General features: G+C 44.0%; 1 protein-coding gene across 5 annotated transcripts in view; it reads right to left on the reverse strand.

The window, feature by feature from the left end:
• The window catches only part of xylb (xylulokinase homolog (H. influenzae)), a 192981-nt gene that overhangs the window by 5358 nt on the left and 165897 nt on the right, over window positions 1–21726 (reverse strand). The window contains exon 19 of one of the 5 annotated variants that reach the window (XM_050056651.1): window positions 17338–20499. The exons of the other annotated variants lie outside the window; for them this stretch is intronic. Coding sequence (XP_049912608.1) covers window positions 20431–20499 — 69 coding nt within the window. The 3' untranslated portion in view covers window positions 17338–20430. Of the gene's footprint in view, window positions 1–17337; window positions 20500–21726 lie in introns of those variants that run through there. 5 annotated transcript variants of the gene reach the window in all.

The raw sequence follows: 21726 nt of genomic DNA on the forward strand, positions 1-21726 counted from the left end.
CACACACACACACACACACACACACACACACACACACACACACACACACACACGTACGTACACACACACACACACACACACACACACACACACACACACACACACGGCAGCAGCAGCTCTCTTGGGTGTGTCATCTAAGGACAGCTCAGAGCCCCCCTTTTCCTCCTCCGCACCGCTGTAAATGCTATAGGCCGAACACACACACACATGCAGACACACATGCGTGTGACTGAGTCTCTGCAGTGCCCGTCTCCTCGTGTGAACCCATTCTCTTCTGCCGCATTTCACACACACACAGCAAAGCCCCTCTCAATCGAACTCAATCTCCCATGGCTGAGGCATTAGTCACCGGGGAGAAAATGATGTGCACGTGATCACACACACACACACACACACACACAGAGCAGCCAACCTTTATCAACCTCAGGTCTATAATTTGATGACATCACTGGGTATAATGACAGAAGTATAGGAGAGGGAGTCAGAGAGAGGGATTGTGAAGGATCAGAACAGAGAAGACACGTGGAGAGAGGCAAGAGGAGGAGATAAAGAGAGAAAAAATAGTGAGAGAGGGACAAGACAGAGGGAAGATGTGAAAAGGGAAAGAGACAAAAGTCAAGTTTCATTCAAATTTGAACTGAACTATCAGTAGGGTTCCCACCACAGACTGTAATAGTAATGGACATAGCTACCATGAGGTCACTAATAGGTTCTTGGACTCCTGTTTTGAAGCCTCAAGTTTGGCATTTCGGCCATCACCATCTTGGTTTTTTAAAGCCAGTGGTGACTATATTTGGGCAAGAGGGTGGAGCTGTGAAAGAGCGAGGGGTATCTGACTTAGAGGGTGATACGGGAGTTGATTTTCAGTCCTTGTTATAAAAATTATGATTACACTGTGTGTGTGTGCTACTATTTTACACAAGTCATGATGAATTGTTCCTGTTTTGTACTGCAACACTGCAACATCAGCAGACTCATCAGCTAAGGTTAAAGGAAGTTTAGCACTATATTTCTGTCTGGCAGGGGGTTTAGAGGAACTGAAACGACTGAACTCCAACACCCACTTATGCTGTATAAAAACTTGCAGTAGATGCTCCTCAGGGAGCCTTTTCTCTGAAACCTCATCTTGTGTGTTGCACTGTGAAACGCTCCTTCTTGTACAAGAAAATAAATTCTGTTAAACTTTGATATTTCGGCTCCGGTCTCTGTTGTTTTAAGGGTCATTACAAAGTAATTCTTTTGACATTTTGGCGCCCGAACAGGGACCCCAATAACTGCTCTCCTCAAAAGGCAACGGACCTGTTAAAGGCCTTGCAAGAACACAACCAAAGACCTCCACCGCGGAGTTCTTAAAACCCTGTTTTGGCAGAGAGGGCCAGGACCGGCTGGGAGAGGAGACAGTGACGGGGTCGACCAAAGAGAGAGACGGACCGAAGGACCCAGTTAAAGGGTAGGCTTTGATTAATTTTAATCATTTAAGAGTTAATCCTAAGTCAGGGACTTAGAAGCTAATGTCTTTGGAAGGACAATTGGAAAAACTAATCCCTCAGGCCTGAGTTAACAAAAAGACGTCAAGAGAAGTCTGGGACTTCGCAGGATAGTGTTATTTGTAAGTCAGGGACTTGATAAATAATACTGGGGAGTCTGGGACTCTGATAAAATCATAACTTATTATTTGTGTGTTCGTTTTATGTGATTGTTTTAAAGTTTTGTTAAATGTGGTAGTTATTAACAGTGTCTCAGTGAAATGAACAGTGTCTCAGTGAAATAAAAACCAGACAAGGGTACCCCCACGGTGTCAACAAATTGTCTGGGGACTGGAAACCTAACGGTGTAAACGAAAAGTCCATATATTTCACTGAACGGACCAGTTGCTCGGGTGAACTCCATACAAACTGGTTGGCTGTTAAGGGGAGAATAAGAAAACTGAATAAATTAAATAGCCTTACTATACTAATCCTATTATAATACACTACATATAAATATAAGAATAATAAACTTTGACCTACAATGGGTAACTGTTGTAGTTGTAAGAGACCACAAGTAGAGCAATATGGTGGAGGCGCCAAACGCATGAAAATGTTACATCCTGGTAATGTTAAATATCTCAAGATATGGCAAAAAGGTATGACTTTGCAGGGAAACTAGATGTAGAAGCTTGTGAAGATTTAGTGAAGGCAATTTCAGAAGGTAAACAGGGAAAGTTCAAAGAAGAGGGCCTACTACAGGCCAAGTCATGGCTGATAGAGGCAAGAGCCAGACAAGCTGGCATTGAGAGAAGAAAAAGGGAAAAAGAAGAAAGGGTCGCTAGGTGACAAGAAGACGTAGATAGCTCTCTGCACACTGCTGCTGGTGGTTGTGCAATGCCTGGCTCTGGAAAAGCCGCTGGCCCCTCTCCACCTGCGGCTACTGGTGCTTCGCCCTCGGGCTCAGGTGGCTCCACATCTGGGGTAACGTCAGCTAGTCCTACACCTGCGGCTGATGGCGTCCCCGCTCCAGCTGCCCTGCCTCTGGGATCATCGTGGCTGGCTCCACACTGGCAGCTGGCGGAGTACCCGCGGCTCGCCGCCCCTGCAGCCCGGCGCCAATGGGTGACGTGGAGCCCTCCTCCTCGCCAGCACCCGCCGGTACCCAGAGTGGCTCTGCTGCGGTCTCGGAACACCAGCTCTCCTCCCGGACAACTACCTCTGCTTCACGTCGCAAATTCCTGAAGGAAGCCGTCCTCAGACGCTCCGGAGGCCTCCTCCACCCCACGCTCCTGGCAGACTCTCCTCCTCCTAGGGCCGTAACGGCCGATCCACCGCCACACCTGTCCGGCCGTGCCCGGTCACCGATCCCGCGGCCAGCTGACGGCCCGGACGCTGGCTCACCACCATCCAACCCGGCAAAAACCCTTCCTCGCCCGCTCTTCCCTCCAACCACCCTGAATATCGGAGACTCCATCACAAGGAATATCCGCTTCTTCAATGCCACCACCTGTTGTTTCCCCGGAGCCACAGTCCCGGTAATCCTGGGAAAACTCCCTGGGCTGCTGCAGTCACTCCCTTCCTCCATTACCCGCATCGTGGTGCACATAGGGACAAATAACCTGGCTCAGGGTGCCTCTGAGCTGACCAAAAGTGCTTTCACCTCCCTCCTGGGCTTCCTACGCACTTGTGGAAAGTCCGTTTTTTATCTCCGGTCCCATTCCCACACTTGGTCGCGGGGACACTCGCTTCTCCAGGCTGCTCCTGCTGAATACCTGGCTCCTGCTTGCTACGCTCGAGGCTTCAACTTCACCGACAATTTTAATCTTTTCTGGAACCGTCCCTCTTTCTTCAAACACGATGGCATTCACCCTACCTCCCTGGGAAGCCGCATGTTGGCAGCCAATATTCAGCATGCCGTACATCACGCACCACGTGCATGACTATTTACATCACACGCCCCCTCCACCGACACACTTCCTCACCCCGTTCCAACTGCAGCACAGAGCACAGCCCCGCTCACCAGTGCCCCCGTCTGACCATATCAAACATTAACCCTCCCACCTGAGACATTCCCCATACAGTCCATCATAAAGCACAGACCACCCGCCCTTACTGCACTAAGACTGTAAATTACAAAAACTTATCCCCCATCTTCTGCACTCCTGCCACCCCCTGTGCTACTCAAACCCAACAACACCTAAAACTGGCTCTACTCAACACCTGCTCACTGACCAACAAAAGTGCCATCCTACATGAATTTATCACTGACAATAAACTGGACTTCCTCTGCCTCACCGAAACCTGGCACAAACCCCTGGATTACTTCTCCCTAAACCAGACCACACCCAATGACTACACCTACACCGACAAACTCCGCCCAGACGGACGGAGTGGTGGCGTTGCTGCCATCTACAAGAAACGCTTTAAAATATCCACAATCTCCATACCTCCTGCTCAGTCCTTCGAACAAGTCACCCTCAAACTGTCTGGTCCCACTTCCCTGGTCATCGCCATCATCTACCGCCCTCCCAAACCAAACAACTCCTTCCTCTCAGACCTCGCTGAATTCCTCACCCAGCTATCCGCCGTATCCCCTTCAATTCTCCTGCTGGGGGACTTCAGTATCCACATTGATGATCCAAACTGCAAAAGTGCAATAGACCTCCTGAAACTGCTCCACTGCCTTCACTTCACCCAGCATGTCAACTTCCCCACCCACTGTCGCGGCCACATCCTGGACCTAGTCTGCTCCGCCGGTCTCACCCTCCACCAACTCTCCAGTACCAACCTCCACATCTCGGATCACCTGGCCATCACTGCGGACTTCAAGACCCCACTCCCTCCCCCAAAACTCACACGCAACATATCCTTCAGAAATATCAAGTCCATCTCCCCCTCAGCTTTCTCTGACTCACTGGCAAACACGCTGTCCGCATCCACCACCCCGCTGACCCCAAACCCCTCTGACCTGGTCACCCACTACAACAACACACTGTCCCTCTGCCTCGAAAAACTGGCTCCTTTAAAGACCAAAACTGTCTCATTCACTCACTCATCTCCCTGGTACACTCCTGAACTCCGTCACATGAAAACCCGTAAGCGCCAGCTTGAAAGACTTCACAAAAAAAACAGTCTCACAGTCCATCTCCATGCCTATACAGACCACCTTTCAAACTACAAAGACGCCCTCACTGCCGCCCGGTCCAACTACTACTCACAACTCATTCACTCTGGCTCCAATAACCCCAAGACTCTCTTTTCCACCGTCAATAAACTCCTCAAACCCTGCGACAACACCCTCTCCTCCATCACAACTGACACATGCAACTCCTTCCTGGCATTTTTTCAATCAAAGATCGAAACCATCTACTCTCAACTCAGCAACCCCCCCCCCCCCCCCACCATATTCAACCTCACCTCTGGCTCTATCCCTAAATCCCTGAAACTGGCTGCTGTCACCCCCATCCTCAAAAAACCCGGCCTGGACCCTGACGTCATCTCACCCCCATCCTCAAAAAACCCGGCCTGGACCCTGACGTCATCTCAAATTTCCGTCCCATCTCAAACCTTCCCTTTCTGTCAAAAATTCTGGAATGTGTTGTCGCCTCCCAAATCAAAACCCACCTCCGCTCTCATGAACTATATGAACCATTTCAATCCGGATTTCGCCCTCAACACAGTACCGAAACCGCCCTCCTCAAAATCACTAACGACCTCCTCCTCTCTGCCGACTCTGGCCACCTCAACATACTCATCTTCCTCGACCTCACTGCTGCCTTTGACACCATCAACCACACCACTCTGCTCTCCCGCCTACAAACTTCCCTCAACATCACTGCCTCTGCTCTCTCCTGACTCAAATCATACCTCACCGACAGACATCAGTTCATCCACGTCAACAACTGCACCTCTGCCACCGTCCCCCTGCTTCAAGGTGTCCCTCAGGGCTCGGTGCTTGGTCCTCTCCTCTTCATCATCTACCTACTCCCCCTTGGTTCCATCATCCATTGTCATGGTCTCCATTTCCACTGCTATGCTGACGACATCCAAATCTACATCTCCACAAAATCCATCACCCCGGCCACCCGCTCTACCCTCACCAACTGTCTGACTGAACTCCAATCATGGCTGCAAGCCAACTTCCTCAAACTCAACTGTGACAAATCTGAAATAATACTCATCGGCCCAAAATCCTTCTCTTCAGCAACACAAAACTTCACCCTCAGCATTGACAACAACACCCTCTCTCCCTCCCCATTAATCCGCAACCTTGGTATCATCTTCGACAATAACCTCTCATTTGAACATCACATCAGCCGCCTCCCCTAACCTGCCTTCTTTCACCTTAGAAATATTCCCCACCTCCGTCCATTACTCTCCTTCTCTGCCGCTGAAACTCTCACCCATGCTTTCATCACCTCAAGACTGGACTACTGCAACAGCATCCTCTACGGCTCATCATCCAAAGTCCTCAACAAACTTCAGTACATCCAAAACTCTGCTGCCCGCCTCCTCACCCACACCAGCTCCCGTGAACATATAACCCCTGTCCTGCAAAACCTACACTGGCTCCCTGTCCCGTACAGAATCAATTTCAAGATCCTCCTCCTCACCCACAAAGCCCTCCACAGCCAGGCCCCCTCCTACCTCACGGACATGCTCCACCATCACACTCCCTCCCGCAACCTTCGATCATCCGACAAAAACCTCCTCTCACCTCCACACAGGACCAAGCACCGAACCTGGGGTGACAGAGGCTTCTCCATAGCCGCCCCCTCCCTCTGGAAAACCCTCCCTATACACATCCTTGACTGTCCAAATCCATCCACCTTCAAATCACTCCTCAAAACCCACCTTTTCAAATCCGCTTTTAACCTTTAACATTAGCTTTTCGTTCTCGGTTCCTCGTGCCCTCCTTTTCTTTGTTTTGCACTATGCTTTTGCACCTTGTTGTTTTATATTGTCCTTGTCTTCTGTTTATCTCTTTGCACTTACATGTTTGTACTTCTTTTCTTTGTTTTTAAATGTAAAGCGTCTTTGAGAGCTGTAAAAGCGCTGTATAAATAAAATGTATTATTATTATTATAAGCAACAGGAAGCTCAACAGAATAGAGAAAAGAGTAATAACATATATCATGTCTTGTATTCTGCACGAGACCGACAGGGTGATGACAGCTACGTGCCATGTGGGTTCCGTCCGGATCCTCCGCCCTACCCCGAACCTCTGCCATGTCCTCCTCCTCCTTCTTCAGCACCACCGACTTCTCCACCTCTTGCCTCCCCCTCCCCTCACAACCCCTTCACAATGGGTAACATCATCCCGCAGAAGGAAGAGACTCCTCAAGATCCTCAGTCTCCTCGGAGGACACGACGCGGTACGATATACAGTAATACACACACTACACACATGAATGACAAAATGAGCCGCAGACAGATAGATCTAGATGATGAAACATATGGTGTAGTTCTCCTCGCACCTATGATTGAACTCCCAAACCCTAGAGCAGGTGTGGAAGTAGATGGAGCGGCACAACCACTTACAGTAAAGGTATTTAGAGCATGGACAGATCAGGATGTAAGAAATGCAACCAAAACCATAACTCGCCCTGAAGAAGACGGGGAAGCCTTTACTGAAGAGATGAATCAACTCTTCAAGAGTTTTGAGCTAAACTCAATAGAAGTAGAAAGAGCAGTCAGAACAGTAGTGCCAAAACTATGGGGCCAAATAAAAGGGAACTGGGATCCCCTTGATAATGACAACCCCATCTCTTATGGTCATGCGCAGTATGCTGTACGGGTAGATCCACTGCTAGCAAGAGTAGTTGCACATTACAGAGGACAGGCAAACTACTCAAGAGTGTCAGAATACATCTACAGAGACTGTGCCACTCTTTGTCGAGAGAATGAGAAAAGTGTTCCGCATACACAGTGGCGTACCAGTAGACGGTGCTGATAACAGTCCATACAGCATGCAATTGAAAAATGCACTCCTGATAGGATTTAGGCCAGAAATTAGCCAATTTGTGGTCAAACATTTGATTGGCTGGAAAAATTAGGGGTTGCAGAGAACCATTGATTATGCAACCCACGCAGAAGAGACAATTGAAGCAAAAAAAAAAAGAAAAGCTGCAGATACATTCTTGCATGATAATGATGACACTGATGAAATTTTCTTCCGAGGCAACAACGACCAGAAAAACCACAGAGGAGGAGGAGGAGCGGGCGGTGAGGGCAGTGGAACGGATGTGTGCTACAATTGTGGCAAGCCTAGACACTATGCGAAAGACTGCAAAGCTCCAAAGAAATCGGGAAGGAGGAGAGGAGGGCGACAGGAGAGACGGGAGAGCGGAGGAGCGGAACCCAGACAAGAAGAGTAGGAAAGAAACCACTCTGCATGACTAGCTTTAGAATCAGGTCATGCACCCACACCTACACTCACACATATATCGGCAGATAGTGAGACAGAAGTAGATGAAATCCTATCATTACAAACTGCAGAAATCTTACTATCATAAGAAGGGTCTAAACCATGGATAGTGTTAAAGGAGCAGGGAAGAGAGTGACTGTCTATACTGATAGCGCATATGCCTTTAACACCTTACATATTTTCGTACAACATTGGAAAAATAGAGGTATGATCACATCCACAGGAAAGTCGATTTTGCACACTGACTTGATCTTAGCCTTATTAGAAGCTATACAACTGCCACTGCAGACAGCAGTATGTAAATGTGCTGCTCACACTTCCGGAAATGATCCAATCTCACAGGGAAACCGGAAGGCAGATGAGGAAGCGAAAGCGGCTGCAGCCCGACAAGACTACCAAGACATATAGACAGCTGAGCAAATTACTCACATTGATCATGATATTTTAAAAGACATGCAACAAAACTCGCCCGACTCAGAAAAACAGTTCTGGGCAAAGAAAGGGGCGACATCATCTGAAAATGAATTATAGAAATGACCAGAAGGAAAGTACATTCTTCCAAAAAAGTGATTTTGATTTGCAGCAGTATTGACGCATGGATTAACCCATACGTCAACAGGAGGGATGTATGAACTAATAAACAAAATATATACAACCTATGGATTCCAAAATTATGCAAAAAGTTTTTGTGCATCATGTCTGGTGTGTGGAAAACAGAATGTTCAAGGTAGATTCAGACCAAGACCAGGCAGGATGCCTAATGCACAATACCCATTTCATACTATATGCAAGGATTTCATTGAATTGAATAAAAGTGAAAACAAAAAATACTGCTTAGTAATCATAGACTTATATTCAAAACGGATTGAAGTCATTCCAACAGTAAGAAATGATGCGATAACAGTAGCTAAAGCCTTAGCAACACGTATTGCACCAAGATTTGAGTTTCCAGAAATCATATACAGTGATAATGGACCTCATTTCAGGAATAAGGTAATTGCTAAACTGAGTGAACTATTTTCCATTAAAATGAAATATCATTGTTCTTATCATCCACAGTCAGTAGGTCTAGTGGAAAGAGCAAATGGTACAATCAAAGCTAAACTCAGAAAAGCCGTGGATAGCAAAATCCGAGACCTGCGGAGGAACATGACCACCACTGTTAGATAGGCTCACCATTTTTAAACCTGCTCACCAACCAGGGTGCGGTAAAGGAGAATGTAATCCCTTGATAATAACTGTAAAGGATCCTTGTCCTGAGGATTCAATGACTTTCGTACTAGCAGCATATGTTAAAGGAGACGACCCTATGGGACACTTAGGTTTAGAGGTCATAGATTCAGGGACAACTTCTCCACCTCTACCTGCAGGGCCAGATGATCGCCTTCATGACATGACTATGACTACCACACTGCCACCTATCGCAACAGATAGAAACAACCCAGTACAGTATATAAAGGTTGATGACTTACAGGACGTACTAGAATTAGAGACAGGTAATAAGAACAATAATGCATGGCTACAATGGATTTCTTTCACCACTAAGAGTTCCAGACTAGCCACTGACTGCATAGCCTGCGCAGGAGCAAGGCCATCGTTGGGAACAGTTCCCTTTCCACTTAATTCTCACAATGATCCTGAAGGGTTCAAGTGTATGCTCACTCTGTATAAAACTGACTCTCCTAAGAATAACTGTACCGCTCTCAAGTATCTGTTTCCAGCTGTCCCCACTAAGGTTATTCCACCATGGTTTGTACCGTACAAGGGGAATTATACCTGCCTGTCTAGACCACGCGGATTGAACGGAGGACAAGAAGTGGAAACCCTGACCGGTTGTAACACTACAATTGCGGTGAGGAAGAAACCCTATGGGATTACGTACTGATGACCTGGTAAATAATCATGAATATGCACATTCAGATACATGGTGGTACTGTGGAGGAGATAAGTTAAGACCCAAGTTACCTAAACTCTGGTATGGTACCTGTGCACTAATTCACTTAATGATGACTACATACTTGCTTCCCTTGAGTCCACAGTTTCCCAAACTGACGCCAGAAGAAACGCACAGAGAAACGCAACTTGGCAATACCTACTTCATTTGATTCTAGAGTCTATCTGGATTCAATTGGCATTCCCTGGGGTGTCCCAGATGAGTTCAAGGCCAGGAATCAGGTAGCAGCGAGATTTGAATCACTCTTTGCTTGGTGGGTGACGGTAAATAAAAATGTAGATTGGATAAATTACATCTATTACAACCAACAACGCTTCATTAATCACTCTCGTGATGGACTTAAAGGCGTCCACGAGCAATTGGACAAAACTAGCTTGATGACCTGGCAGAACACAATAGCTTTAGATATGCTATTAGCTAACAAAGGAGGAGTATGTAAGATGTTAGGAAATTGCACGTTCATTCCCAACAACACTGCTCCTGACGGAAGCATCACGAAGGCATTGGAGGGACTGACGTCACTGGCGGAAGAGTTGGCAGAAAATTCAGGTATCACAGATCCTTTCACAAGTTGGCTGGAAAGCACGTTTGGGAAATGGGCACACACCATTAAGGCCATGAAATTGTCAGTGGGAATCATGCTTGCTATTCTAGTCACTTGTGGTTGTTGTTGCATTCCATGCCTGAGAGAATTAATGCAAAGATTGATTACCACTACCCTAACGAAGCAACAGCTGTTCTTTCAGCCTGTCCCCACAGATAATGACTACGAGATCCATGCACTGATCGGAGGACATGTCGTAGTTAGACGCAGAGATGAAGAGGGCTATGGAGAGTATGTTACGCTCAACGTAAGAGAGGAGACCATCTACGAGCACATTGGAAATGAGACACCGGCTGGTGATGTGACAACTGTTTAATCTTTATTCCACAGCATAATGATGAACCTATAGAAAATCCAAGAGGAAGTTATAGGGTTCTGATGTAATGTATGCTTAAGAGAAAAAGACTGACAGTACATTGTAAATACATTTATAGTTTTTTCCATTTTCTTTCATGCCTCAGGGAGAGGATCCTCAGGCAGGGAAAGGTCCACACATCGGGTCCAATGAGTTGATCAGCCCGACTGAGGACAACTTCTTTTTAGTTTTTTAGAATGCATAAGAAATGTTCATATACAATGATTATTGTCAGAATCGATGTTTATAAAGTTATGAAATGTGATTAAGCATACAAATGTGATTGAAACACTGCTTGACACTAATTAATGGCCGCCGGGGCAGCAGGGCCGTGAGGAGAATTTTCCTGTCCGAAAGAAACAGAATGAAATGACAAGAATGATGAAGAACTGCCAGACAGGTTTTTCGCTCCCACATCGGTTGTCAAGAGAATCATGCAAGTATGACATTTTTATTATTGTATCTTTTGTATTTTTTGAGTACAAACGGGGGAAATGTTATAAAAATTATGATTACACTGTGTGTGTGTGCTACTATTTTACACAAGTCATGATGAATTGTTCCTGTTTTGTACTGCAACACTGCAACATCAGCAGACTCATCAGCTAAGGTTAAAGGAAGTTTAGCACTATATTTGTAAGAGGAAGACAGAGAAACCAAGGGTCGGAGACAGGTCGAGAGCATGTCATCTGGGGGTCAGTCTGGCAGGGGGTTTAGAGGAACTGAAACGCCTGAACTCCAACGCCCACTTATGCTGTATAAAAACTTGCAGTAGATGCTCCTCAGGGAGCCTTTTCTCTGTAACCTCATCTTGTGTGTTGCACTGTGAAACGCTCCTTCTTGTACAAGAAAATAAATTCTGTTAAACTTTGATATTTCGGCTCCGGTCTCTGTTGTTTTAAGGGTCATTATGAAGTAATTCTTTTGACAGTCCTGTCCCATCCCACTCCCACAAAAATAATCCCATCCCGTCCCAATCCCATGAAAACGAAAAAAAAAAAAATCCCGTCATGTCCTAGTCCCATGACTCCTGTCCCATCCCGCTCCCGTGTTGTGTTTCGATAAAAAATAAATAAATAAAAAATACAGTACATGGATCACACAATGCTTAGTTGAATATAAACCTAAATATGACATCTAATGTTGTGTTTTGATGTTTATTGCCTAATTATTTTTACATTTTTACATTCTGGAACCAGTTCCATCACATTTGGCGTAACGGTTCCTGCAAACGATTCCTAGATTGTAAAAAAAAAAAAAAAAAATGTCACATGCATTTCCATTAGAGTGCGGCACGGGCCGCATATTTCTGTCCGAACCCGACCGAGCCCGACATTATCTAATCACTAAAGCACTGAGTTTGTGTCACACAGTTGTCATGGTTACAGGCTATTTAACAGGCTGGGCGTGCGCCGGGTGCTCAGCGGAGAGGGAGACCTCCGTGTTTGAGACGGGAGCGTGCGGTGGGAGCGGGCGGCGGGAGGTCCAACGCTTCCAGCGAGGGGAGCGGTAGAAATATAACAAAATAATTAAAATAGGAGACACCTGTCCCCCTCTTTTATTTAATTTTCAGCGTTTAATCAAGGTGGAGGCTGGCGGCGGGAGGTCCGCTTCCAGCGAGGGGAGAGATAGAAACAAACAGCAAATGTGTGTGTGTGTTCTGTTCAGGTGTTGTCACGTAACAGTGCTCAAGCATGAATGCATATAAGTATTTTTTATTACATTGTTGTGGTTAATTTGAGGTAATAGTGTTACTGTAGAAATCAGAGAGTCACTTTTTGTTGTTATATATTCTCAGAGAGATGATACAAGCTCTAAATCTGAAATACACACCACACACAATTGTACTGCACAACAGTTAGAATAAAGTTTTTGTATTTGTATGATTGCATTTGTGTTTACTTGTTTAAGTATAGCAAGTATAATGAATATAATGTAGGAGGAATCGGTAAGGAATCGGACCGTTAAGAAGGAATCAGTAAGGAATCGGAATCGTTAAAGTCCTAACGAGTCCCAACCCTAGCCGCAATGCAGTTTTCCAACATGATAATGACCCAAAACACACCTAGTAGATGACAACTGCCTTGCTGAGGAAGCTGAAGGTAAAGGTGATGGACTGGCCAAGTATGTATCCAGCCCTAAACTCACCTGTGCACCTGTGGGCCATCCTCAAGCTGAAGGTGGGGTAGCACAAGGTGTCTTCACATCAATCTGCTCCATGATGTCATCATGGAGGAGTGGGAGAGGATTCCTGAAGCAACCTGTGAGCTCTGGTGAATTCCATGCCCAAAAGGGTTAAGGCAGTGCTAGATAATAATGGTTGGCACACAAAATATTGACACTTTAGGCACAATTTGGACATGTTCATTGTGGGGTGTACTCACTTATGTTGCCAGCTGTTCAGATGTTGATGGCTGTGTTTTGAGTAATTTTCAGAGGAAGGTAAATCTATACTACTATACAAGCTGTACACTGACTACTTTAAGTTATATCAAAGTGTCATTTCTATAGTGTTGTCCCATGAAAAGATATAATGAAATATTTGCAAAAATGGGAGGGGTGTACTCACTTATGTGAGATACTGTACTCCTGTTGTGTGAATAGGCGAGAGGGGTTAGGAAAGACATTTTCTCTATCAACATGAAATAACCCTTTCTTATTCATAGACACAGGGCTGCTGCTGGCCATTTAGGTGTCCTAAGCATATTGCTCTTTGCATATGATATCATACATCAGTGCCCTGTCCAATTATAGAGTATAGACTGTATATAAAGCTAGACACTTCCTTAAAAGAGAAGCCGAAACATCTTGATTGCCCCCTCGTGTCTGGCTGCAGTATAGGTCATAAACACTGCCCCCTCCATGTTAGCAGGTAAGATATGGGCCAAACAAAAAACTCAAAGTACATGTCAAACAAATTTTTCCCAAAAATGTTATTTGGGATATATTGGCTTCAGTTTTGTACAGTGGGGGTAAGTGGAGAATTGTTGTCCATTTTTATATACAATCTATGCTACTGACACTGAACAAATGCCTATGATTTTTGTTGTTTACACCTGTTACAATCGATTAAACTGAAAAAAAAAAAATCAAAGAATGATTCAAGAACTGAAAATTGTAGAAGACCTTAGTCTTCAGTCTGAAATAATGCTAAACTAATGCTAAACATTAAAGCGCTGTGTTAAACCAGGGTTGCCAACTCTCACGAGACCGACATCTGGCGTGACTGTTACTCTTTCACCATCAATGTCACTCTCTCAGGCCAGCCCATCATGTGGCTTGACCGGACCGCATACTATTCTCAGAAAGCAAGTTTAGGTCTTGTGGGGCTACCCTGAACTTCATGCTACTTCGTTCTTCCCCAGTTCTCCTACACTGGTTGCCTACTGGCTTACAAACGTAAGCAAATTGCCAACAGATTTACATTTTACTGTGTTATGAAACCATGTGCCCTGCCTGAATAACTAAAACACATTTATGATGAAAAATACTACCATCAAATTGATGAAATTGACCTTGATCTGCGCTGTAAAACAAATATTGAGCATCTAGACGTATGTGAGTCGTAGGCCTATAGATATGAATATGTTAACCTACACTCATTTCCTCTGTTTGCCACATGTGCATACTAACTCTTTTAAGGTAAAAAAAAAGTGCTGCTGTGTCCATGTATGTTCATGACCACACACGCACTTGCAGATATTACGTCACAACGTAAAATCTCACTCCAGCCCTCTGACCAAAGTTAGCAACCCTGTTAAACACACCTTGAGTTGGATGCAATTACAATATGTTGTGACAACTTCTCTGTTTCACCAGACCTCTGGGAATGGTTGACCTAGTAGGTAGAAAATAGTAGCTAATGTTAGCTAATGTTAACTAGTAACGTTAGCTTGACAGCATTTCATCAAACCACTGGGAATGGTTGACCTAGCAGGTAGAAAATAGTAGATAAAGTTTGCTAATGTTAGCTAGTAACACTGGTCTGACAACATTTCATCAGATCTCTGGTTGACCGAGGTGGTAGGAAATTCCTCTCATCCATGTTACGTCATTGTCAGCTCACTCACTGTAAATACAAACGTTGGCTACTGACTTGTTAACTGTAACAATTCTGTTAAAATCAAACTGTCTAACATTAGCTAACTGGTAACGTTACCATTAATAGCAAGCTTACCTCACTGACTTGGGTTGAATTCCTCATTGCTGTTACAAGGACAGAGGCTGACGTCTTTGTGCTGTGTGTGTGTGTGTGTGTGTGTCATACTTCTACTTATTATTATTATTGTCACATATGTATACTATCAGATATTAAAATATACTTTCAACATATTGTACCACAATAGCCAGAATTATAGTCATAATATTATTACTTTCATTAATGTTGTTGTAAGCTATTAAAATTACCGTCTGTCTTGCATCTCTCTCTGTCTCCCCTTCTGTCTCATTGGGTCCTGAGGACAGAGGGATGTTGGATGCTGTAAAGCCCTGTGAGGCAAATTTTGATTTGTGAGATTGATTGATTGATTGATTGATTGATGTCCTTGTCAGTAGTTTGGTTTTCAGAAGCCATCAAAGTTCTACTCCCAAGTCATGGGTTCATTGCCAAAAATGACCTTGCGTTCTATTGACATTGCTTGTTTTATCGACCTTCTGACTCTTATGAATAGGCTAATTCACACCGTCTACGTGAGCTGGAGGCCGACAGCGAGGGTCCGAGGTCCCGCCCAACGCTGCTCGCAGCTTTAATTCATTGTATTATTACATTTGTGGGAAGTTATTACAAGATTTTCACTTCCCCACAAACATAATAAATCCCTGCAAACGTAATAGTTATTACATTTGTGGGAAATCGTGTGTTACGTTTGTAGTAGGCAGCGGCTATTACATTTGTTGAAAATTTATTACATTTGTGGGTTTATTACATTAAATGCTGCAGATTTTTATTACATTTGTGGTTTATTACGTTTGTGGACAGTTATTACATTGGCGGGCGTTACATACCACCCTGTAAAAATACAGTACAATTCCTGCATTTAAAATGTTACTGGTGTAAAAGTATATAAGTATAATCAGGAAAATGTTCTTTAAGTATTACATTTAGTAAAAGTACTGTAAAAATGTCCCCTGTGACTGTTGTAGTCTACGACTATATATGATCACATTAGATGATTCTGACTCATGCATTACTGTAATATAAAAGCAGGATTTTGTGACTTACTCCCACCTCTTCTCAACAGTATTTCCTCCAATAGAGTGTGAGTTACAGTATTTGTAACCAAAGTGGCGTTCATGAGGTCATTTAGTTTATTGAAAATTAGACCTAACAAAAAGAACATTTAGATTACATCATGGTTTTGTCAGGACACCAGTTTGTGTAACACAACACTAACATTATCCAAAACTGGAAGTTGAAGGATTTGTTCCAAAATCTAACTTGTGAAATTAGCCTCTTTTTTTCCTGGAACGAATCCATTATAAAATGCCTAAACAGCAATTAAAAAAAAAAAGTTAACTTTAATTTGATCAACAACAGTGATTGCAGGAATTATTTTAAAGGCCTGGCTTGACAAATAAACTACACAAAAATGCACAATACTCGCCTGTGAAAATTCCACATGCCACTGCGCCAACACATGTAAGAAGTGTAAGTTGGTCTTTGTGGTATTTGTCCCGCCCCTCCTCCATTATGATTGGACTGCTGGGTAGTGACAGTGACAACTGCTGCTTTTAACCTGAAGTTGATCATTTTTCAACTCTCAGTGCTCAGGAAAAAAAATGCCAAACATGCAGCACTCAGCAAAGAATAGACACTCAGCTCCTCATTACTCAGTTCCAGTGCTCCAATTGCAAGAATTTAAAAAATACATTTGCTTCAGGAAAAAGGGCTCTGGTGAATACAGCCCATTACACGTTTTGTTTAGCAAGACAATCTTCACAAATGAACACTACTTTTATGATTATTGAAGCCTAAATGCAATCCCCAGAAGAACAAAGCTAATGTTAGGCTATAAACAAACTACACCAGTCACAGGACTTAACTTCACCACCACAACAAGGCTGTAAGGTGTCACAGCTCAGGTTTCTTAGGTTGTTTTTATTCAGTTATGTTGTTTCCTGTTTTACTTTGAAACTCACATCTCCTCTCATTTCAGATCACTTCACTTCCTGCCCCTGTGTGTTTTCCCTCCCTTTTGATGGCTTCACCTGTGTCTGATTGTCTGTCCCGCCCCGGTTAGTCTCACCTGTGCCTTGTTATCCTTCCCCTCACCACAGTATTTAGTGTGTGCCTTGTTTTCTCTCTGTGCCAGTTCGTCTTAGCTCCTTGTGTGTCGACGTTCCAGCTTTTTGATTCCCTGTGCCTCCTTGTTGGTTTTTTGGACTTGACTCTGCCTCGTCCCTTTTTGGATACTTTTGCCTCTACTGATCTCCCTGTGTGTACCTAAACCTATTTTGTCCAGTAAAGACTTTTTACTTACCTGAACTGCCTCTTGAGTCGTGCGTTTGAGTCCATTCTCTCCTGGTTCACCAGCTTTAACAGTAAGGCTGTGTTCAGCGCAATGGCATTCTTTAGTCTATTGTAGCAACTTGTTAGGTAAGTCACAAAGAAGCTCCTAAATTCACAGTGGGGTATTTACTGACTCATTTTATGTCATAGAACAAAACATGAACATCTCTTCAGCTTGTGTTAACCACAGATTGTATTTCAGACATCCAACCAAAAACATATTCAAAAAACCTACTACCATCGTGATGAGGGAACTGGGAGTCCGCACAAGGCTAACTAATTTCCGGGTTTTGGGACTCCTTCCTGCAGAATATATATATATATATACTAGTCCATACCCATTGAGTGCACAGTTGCCCATGTACAGTTTCACATGGTGTATGTTTGGGATACAGGTCATAGGAAATTGCAGATTAAATAGTCAACTGAACCCATTAAGAAGAGCAATGTATTCAGACAGAGTTTTTGTGAATTTGATAGTACGATTGCTTTATTGAAAGTACAGTAGTACCATTGCCAATAGTGGGATAGTTAGTGGGCTAAAACTGTACATTAGTAGTTGAGGTAGCACGTTGAAAGGCAGATAGTTAAAGTGTTTATATGTTGTATTGACTTAAAAGTGGGGTGCACTGGTAGAATGACAGAATGACACACTGACAGTTTCCGTGATTATGTACAGCATACCATACCATGACTTAGTCATACCAAAAATTAGAAAAAACAAACAAACATTCGGCCAAAGGGGGAGCCACAGCGATCAGTTGCATTTTTGCCATTTTTAAGCAGAGTTAAATTTGTCCATTCACCTTGAGGCGTCCTGTTCTACATATCTACCAAGTTTAGTAAAAATCGATTGATAAGGTTCATACTGTCTTCTTATTTAGAATATTTGAAGGTTTTCTTACATTCAGACAGAACAGGATGTAAGGAGATGTGTTTTACTTGCTTGACAGTTTCGACTGAGACTCCAGTCTTCCTCAGAAGCGTCATCCGACATGCTGCTGACGTGTCATATATTAGCTGGTAGGCCTGATAGACTCTGATTGGTCTGTGCATCATCCGACGTGCTGCTGACGTGTCATATATTAGCTGGTAGGCCTGACAGACTCTGATTGGTCTGTCAGGCCTACCAGCTAATATATGACACGTCAGCAGCACGTCAGATGACGCTTCTGAGGAAGACTGCAGTCTCAGTCGAAATGGTCAAGCAGGTAAAACACATCTCCTTACATCCTGTTCTGCCTGAATATAAGAAAACCTTCAAATATTTAGTAAAAATCAATATGGCTGTTAGGCCTAGATAGGAAATTAGCTCTCCAGCGCCCCCATTTTGTTTGATTGGGTCAATAATGGAGGGGTCCCCTCAGATTATGTGTGGTCATATGCCTACAAAGTTGCGTGGTGATCGGTGAAACCCTTGAGATGTTATACACCTTTATGTGATGAGCCACGCCCTCCGCAATATTTATTGCTTTATAGAAGCTCAGTTTTCATAAGTTTTCCAACTTTTGCCAAGAGGGAACTTTAGATATTGGTCCCTAGATTATGTTCACCGAGTTTCATGCAGGTCGGTCAAACTTCCTTGGAAGAGATGAACTTTTTTTTTAATTTTTTTTTTTTAAATTCAAAATGATGGAAAATCTATATAACCGGACGTTATAGGTTCTTGAGGCAATTTGTTCCTCATGAGGAGAGGCATCTCTGTGCAAAGTTTCATGTCTCTATGACATACAAGGCATGAGGTATTCCCATTCAAAGTTTGCAATTTCAATCGGTTGCTATAGCGCCCCCCTTTGGTCAACTGATGTAATATTGCTTCATTCGCATCCTCCCATTACCCTCTACCACTGTGCCAAATTTCACATGGATTGACCAAGTCAGACACAGACACACCCACACACCCACAGACAGACAGAGTTTTCATCATTATATAGTAAGATATCATATATTTGCCTACAAAAAGTAATGCGCCCAAATTTGTACATATTCTACGTATTTTGAAAGGCTGCAATCATGTGACAGTGCACTGATGAAAGTAAGCAAGGAAGCAGTCCTGAGTGGGTAAGGAGGCAGGTTGGAGTGGTGGATGAGAATGTGTTAAATGGGAACTAAACCCCCTCTCTGGGCATTACTCCGCCCACAGCTTGATTTCAAAAAGTTCAGAAAAGATAGGCGGAGCTGAGGGAGGGGGTGAGACAGGCGAGCGGCTGAGGAAGGGGGCGGAGTTAAGATTGTCCCTCACTGCGGGGAGAGAGGTCCCTCTCCTCCGCTCCACACTTCAACTTATTTTCATTGTGCCAATGGTGGCTTGGAAAACCACCCCTAACTGTGTCACACAGGCAGAAGGGAAGGCGGCTGCAGCTCGGCCTCTTTCCCCCTGTTCACCCTTCTCCCCATCTCCACACTTAGACTTTTTTTCACCCTGCCGACAGTGGAGCTTATATTCATGTGCCGATGGTGGCTTGGAAAACCGCCCCTAACTGTGTCACACGGGCAGAAGGCAAGGCGGCCGGTTCTATTTCTCCCTCTCTGGGAGCCTGGGCTCAGAGCAGCAGCCCACCGCATCCATCCACCCCTCCCTCCCTCACGGCTTGGCTCTCTCTGCGGACAGAATGGTTTTATAGTAAGGGGAGGAGTAAAGGGAGGAGGGCAGGCTTTAGCGTGGACGGTTAGTGACGTCATTCGCCTCGAAAAATAATCATTCGCCTCCAATGTAATGTAATGTAAATTCAAATGTAGTAACCAGGTTTCAAGCTGTAGAGGGCACTCCATACCACATTTTTAAAATAAAATGTAGATTTTCAACAGTTTGCACTAAACTGTCAAGATATTGAGCAGGATCAGTCAGTAACACTACTATACAACCAGAAACAATGATTATCTGCTGGTTTTAGGGTTTAGTTACTCTTTAAAATTCACTGCCATCAATCAATTATTTTTGATTGACTAGCAGTACTAATCTATCACTTATCAAATTCAGGTTTCCAAATTTCTTTTCATCTGTATTCAAAATCAAGTGTTTCTTGTTGTTGTTTTTTAAAAAAAAAAGAAGTTTTTATTATCTTCATCAAAGGGCGCACACTTCTTCAACGACACTGATTGGTGGCTGTAGCTTAGGGGCAGGTCTCCTGCAGGACTTTCTCCTCCAATCGGGCGAAGCGCTTCAGCATGTGATCGTACACCTGCAGCACACACACAGAAAGAGTTGGAGAGGTACAGCAGACAGTGGTGGCAGAAGCACTCATTAGTCTTAAATCACAGTACTAAAAGTACCAGTACCACAATATAAACGTCTTTAATTTTCCTGGCAGAGGCAGCTTTTACAGACTGAGTTTACAAAGCAAAGCTAAAGACATGTGACACCTCCATGAGAAAAATCGCACAACTGAACATGTTGCCCACTTTCTGTCCTGCTCTATTTCATATTTAGTATTCTGCTGTACAGCAAGCACAGAGAGAATATTCATTCAACATCTAACCTGTGTGTGTGTGTGTGTGGACTAGGTGTTATAGCAAGGCTTGTTACTTATTCATGAGCTGTGCTGTTTAATTATGGAGGACGAACATGAGAGAACATCACTTCAGTAAACATACAGCTACATTAGAATAACATGGAACCCTGGCGTTTGTGTGTGCGTGTGTGTTTGTGATGAGGGTAAGATCACTGCTTTGGTAAATATGGAACTCTGTGTGCATGAGACATACTGTAATTAACATAAGAGAAGAAGAAAACCAGTGGTGGAAAGTATATAGTTAAGTATATTTACTCAAGTCCTGTAGTTAAGTACTATTTTGAGGTACTTGTACTTGAGTATTTAAATTTTCTACCACTTTTTCCTTCTCCAGTACATGTAAGAGGTAAATACTATATGTTTTACAGTTTTAGTTATTTCAATACAAAATATTATTAATAAAAAATGATGACGTATTATTGTCAGTCATTAAAACAAACTCACCAGTGAAAGTAAAAGTAAAAGCCAACCCCAGGTGTTTAGGCCTATATTTGCGTTTTTTTGGTAGTGTGTCTTGCATGCTGCTTTGTATGAGCACTGTGGGGGGTACACGCCCATAAATGAACGTAAGATCGCTCCTCAACAAGATGGACGAGCTGTCGGCACTGACTCGCCATCAGAGGGAGTACCGGCAGAGCAGCGTGCTGGTGTTTACCGAGACATGGCTGAACGTGGAAGTACCGGACACGATCGCCGCGCTGGACGGATTCCAGCTCATCAGACACGACAGGACAGTGGACAGCGGTAAGAGGAAAGGATGAGGGCTGGCTGTGTTTGTGAATGATAGATGGTGTAACTCTGGGCACATCACTATTAAGGAACAGCATTGCTGCAGGGACATTGAGCTGCTGGCTGTTGGCATGAGACCATATTATCTACCCAGGGAGTTTTCTCATG

Source organism: Epinephelus moara, chromosome 11, assembly GCF_006386435.1.
Source record: "Epinephelus moara isolate mb chromosome 11, YSFRI_EMoa_1.0, whole genome shotgun sequence".
NCBI classification, from domain to species: domain Eukaryota; kingdom Metazoa; phylum Chordata; class Actinopteri; order Perciformes; family Serranidae; genus Epinephelus; species Epinephelus moara.